Here is a 4,199-nt window from a genome sequence, read left to right as displayed (position 1 = left end):
GCAGGCCGCGCAGCTGCGCGCCGACTGCGACGCCCTCAAGAAGGGGCACGGCGCCATGGGGCAGGAGCTCAGCGCCCTGCAGGGAGAGCAGGGCAGGCTCATCCAGGTGAGCTGGGGCTGGCAGTGCCACACCGTGCTCCTCGGGGACAGAACCCCCCGTGTCCCCATGTCCCTGGGGGCTTGGCTGCTTGCAATCACCACCCATGGTATCCAGGGGAGATCTCCAGCAGAAGTAGCTGAGGTTTAAGGCTTGGGACCTGCCAATTAGGAAGCACAACTTCAGCTCCAGCTCTTCAGCTGCCTGCATCTTGCTGCCAAACTGCCCTGGTGCCGGTGTGCTGGGTGTACAGCCTCCCGTGTTGCAGGTCTCCTGGCTCTGGGTCCAGTCTGGGGTCTCCGACCAGAGCTGAGCACAGCACAGGATCATCCCAAGGGTGGTTCATGCAGCAATCAGTCTCCCCTTATTTACAGTCCAAAAATTTCCCAGCTGATGAGCTGTGTTGAAATGCTTACGTGGGCACGCCGCGGGTCTGCCGGGCATTGTAGGAAGACCTGGGGCACAGCTGGATGCTCAGCTCTGTGCCCATCCCTCCTGGTGCTCAGCTCCCTTCAGCTGGAGCTGCTCGGTCCTTGCTGCTTCCCTCTGCTCCCCATCCTGCTGCTCTGCCACAGCCAGTCCTTGTCACTCGCCCAGCCCGGGGGGTCCCCTCGGGGTACAGCGGAGAGCTGGCGGCTGTCTCAGGACACAGCTATTCCTGCCACCTCCATGATCCCCTTCCCTGCCCAGAGATGCTCTTTATCCGATTGGGCGGTGGCACCAACGCACCCATTTGGGACTTTCTCAGCCCCAGTGGCAATATGCAGTGTCAGGACCCTGACCCCAGGCCAAAAAGCACCAGGGATGCCATATGAGATCTGCTGTGGCTTTTATGTCCCTATCTGTCCCCACCAGCCTGTACTCTGGCAGGGAGTGTCACTGCCTGCAGGTGCCTGGCGAGCATGGGAGCAGGCAGAGCATCCTCACGGGGCTGGGGGATGGAAGGGGTTTGTGTATATTTTACCACAATTCTGTGTGTCCCCTGCCCACAGCTGCTCTCGGAGAGCCAGACCAACATGGCTCGGCTGGTGAGCTCCGTCAGCGACGTCCTGGACACGCTGCAGAAGGATCGTGGTGGTGCCCGGCCCCGGCTCAAGGCCGACCTGCAGCGAGCGCCGGCCAGGGGAGCACGGCCCCGGGGCTGCTCCAACGGTGAGACGGTGTCCCTGCCCTGGGGGAGAGGGATGTGCCCGGGGCTGCTCCCTGCAGCCTAAGAGGAGAGGGAGGAAACCTCCTGAGACGGGTGAAACCACCCTGGAGAAGGGATTTAAGACAGTGTGGGGCTGGCAGGGAGATGGGACAGGAGAAAGATGGAAGGTTGTATCCTAGAAGGGGCGTTTCTCACCCTGCACCCCCAACGTCTATAAGCCCGCCTGCAAAGCCTGCACAAAAGGCACTTTTCACTCCCACAGACCAACCCGTTCCCCACGCAGCCACAGCTGGGGCAGGGGCAGAGCCAAAAGCGAGCGCTCACCTGCACCCCAGAGCAGAAGACAGCTCGGGGCTTGGCACCAGCAGCCACGTTCAGCACCGCTGGGCTGAGGTGAAGCTGAGTAAGGCTGTACTGGGGCTGTCAGTTTTTTTTTGTAGGGGGGCTGTCAGCACGTCCCCACCCCCTGCCTGCGGCTGCCGCCTGGCATCAGCTGCCTCGTCCCCAGCCGGGCCCCAGCCTGCCCTTGCCAGCACATGGGGACACGGTGTCAGTCCTTGGTGATGCCAGGGGGGGTCCCCGCGGTGGCTGCGTCCCCCTGGGCACCGCTCGCCCTGAGCACTGGCGGAGAAAGCAGAGAAAGAGCAAGGCAGCGTCGAGCTGCCAGCTAGAGCCAGCAGCAAGGTTGAGAGCCTGAAAGAAATGGCAAGACATGAAATGAGATCAGTAATTAACGAGCTTTCCTCCCATCCCACCCCGTCCCAATGCCACGCCGCAGGCTCCCGGCCCCGGGACTGCTTTGACATCTACACGAGCGGGCAGCAAGAGGATGGGATTTACTCCATCTTCCCCACACACTACCCCTCCGGCTTCCAGGTCTACTGCGACATGACGACCGACGGGGGCGGCTGGACGGTGAGCTTGGGGAGCTTGGCTGTGCCCGGAGGGGGGTTCCAGGCAGGGACCTGGATGCCACGGCTGGGGTTTGTCCTTCTCGATGGGGATGGTGCCCGGCCTGGGCATGGGGTAGCTGCGGGACCTGGATGCGAGGGCTGGGGTTTGTCCTTCTCGGTGGGGATGGTCCCCGGCCGGGGCATGGGGTAGCTGCCGTTGTGCCACAGGGTGGGTGGCTGCGCTTTGCCTTGTCCTCGTGGTGCCGGTGAGGTGGTGCTGAGGCTCAGGATGGGCCCCTCACCCAGCCTGTTTTGCCTTGTCTGACATGGGGTGCCCGGGGCACCTCCAGTGCCACGCTGATTCACTCTCTACTCTCTCCTGGCAGCCCTGTCTGATTCGCTTTGCCACAGCGGCTGCGATGGCCCCGAAATCACAGTCACGGGGGCAGGGAGCAGGGAGGGACAGGGCACTGGCAGCCCCAAGCCTGGAGACCCCCCTTGCCCAAGGGGTGCAAGCAGCCCCTACTCAGGAGAGCATCGCTCGGGGTGCTGGCAGGGCAGCGAGGGGTCCTAGGGAGGTGTGGGGGACACTCACCAGGAGGGGTGGGCAGCAGCCTCTGCCCCGAGGACATGCTGGGTGAGCCAAGCTGGCCAGCACCCCTCCAGCTGGACACTCTAGGGAACAAATCCCCACGATCTGATTCCCCTAAGCAGCTTTGAGCAGTGCCAGGAGGGAGCTTAGCCCCCCTGCCCTCGGGGGGCTGATGAGCCTTCGGCCTCGGTCTGCCCAGAGCCCACCCCAGGCAGGAGTGACCTGTCACACAAAGGTTGGTACCAGCAGCTCCTGTGGGGAAACTGAGGCATGGCGCAGCACCAGGGGACCCCAGCTCCTGGGGGGCTCCCAGAGGGAAAAGGGGGAACCACCTCCCCCAGGGTGGGGAGGGTCCTTGCAAGCCCTGTGCAGAGTCTGCAACAGCCTCCACCAGCCCCAGCCCTGCTGAGTGCTGCCTGAAGAGCAGCCCAAGGTGATTAGCGAGACACTCAGAGGCTTATTTAAAGCTGCTGCAGCCGGGAGAGCTCTGCCTGGGCTGGGGAGGGGGCGAAGCAAATGATTTTACACCCTGGAGCACGGTGGGATGTGGCAGGGGGGCTGGCACGGTGCAGCACCACAGCCTGGCAGCACCACGGCCAAACCGGGGGCCGTATTTCAGCGTTCTGGAGATGGGCACATCCAGAGCAGGGCCAAGGGTGCTCAGCCCAGGCTCCCATTTCTCAGGGCTGTTCTGCAGCAGAGGCTCCCAAACATGCCTCCAGTCCCCTGGGGGTATCTCAGCTATCTCCTGTGGGGCTGGGGGGGCCGGGGGGTCTCTGGGGAACTGGCTCACTCCAGGTAAGCCATGGCACAGCTGGGCGCTGTGGTGCAGAGCCTGGGAAAATTCCCTCCTCCTTTAGAGTGATTACTCCTGACATTTGGGCTTATTTGCATGTGGGTGGAAGCAATGGCAGCAGCTGAATCAATTTTGACTTGGAAGCTTGGGAGCTGCTGAGCTAAGCCTCAGCCTGTATGGATGGCTTAGAGACTACAGGGAGCAGGGCAAGGGGAAGTCACCCCAGTGCCCCAGAGAGGAGAAATCTGGCCAAGGCCACTCAGCAGGTGCTGCTTGTCACCTCCCCATCCCCATGGTGTCATCTGTGGTGTCACCCTGTCCCCTGGCCAGGTTGCAGTCGTGTAACTGCCCATTGCTGAGCTAAGCCTCAGCCTGTATGGATGGCTTAGAGACTACAGGGAGCAGGGCAAGGGGAAGTCACCCCAGTGCCCCAGAGAGGAGAAATCTGGCCAAGGCCACTCAGCAGGTGCTGCTTGTCACCTCCCCATCCCCATGGTGTCATCTGTGGTGTCACCCTGTCCCCTGGCCAGGTTGCAGTCGTGTAACTGCCCATCCTGAACCTGACCCCCCCTCCTTGGACACTCACCTCTGGCACTTTATTAAAGTAGTAATGGGGTGATGGAGGACGGGGGAGGCTCCAGGTCCCAGGAGGCCTGAAAAAGTTGCCTCTT

The 4,199-nt window shown here is 62.4% G+C and overlaps 1 protein-coding gene across 1 annotated transcript in view; it reads left to right on the top strand.

Moving 5' to 3' along the window:
* Window positions 1–4: 4 nt before the first annotated feature.
* Window positions 5–4,199, top strand: part of LOC103773200 (fibrinogen C domain-containing protein 1-like) — a gene marked incomplete at both ends in the record, with an annotated part of 7,183 nt that continues 2,988 nt past the window's right edge. Inside the window, 3 exons of the mRNA XM_008940559.1 lie at window positions 5–106; window positions 1,090–1,249; window positions 2,026–2,162. Of these exons, the coding sequence (XP_008938807.1) occupies window positions 5–106; window positions 1,090–1,249; window positions 2,026–2,162 (399 nt within the window). The remainder of the gene's footprint in view (window positions 107–1,089; window positions 1,250–2,025; window positions 2,163–4,199) is intronic.

The sequence above is a fragment of the Merops nubicus genome, unplaced genomic scaffold, assembly GCF_000691845.1.
Source record: "Merops nubicus isolate BGI_N331 unplaced genomic scaffold, ASM69184v1 scaffold24155, whole genome shotgun sequence".
NCBI lineage: Eukaryota > Metazoa > Chordata > Aves > Coraciiformes > Meropidae > Merops > Merops nubicus.
Note: the sequence above shows the minus strand (reverse complement) of the source record. Positions and strands in the feature narration are given on the sequence as shown.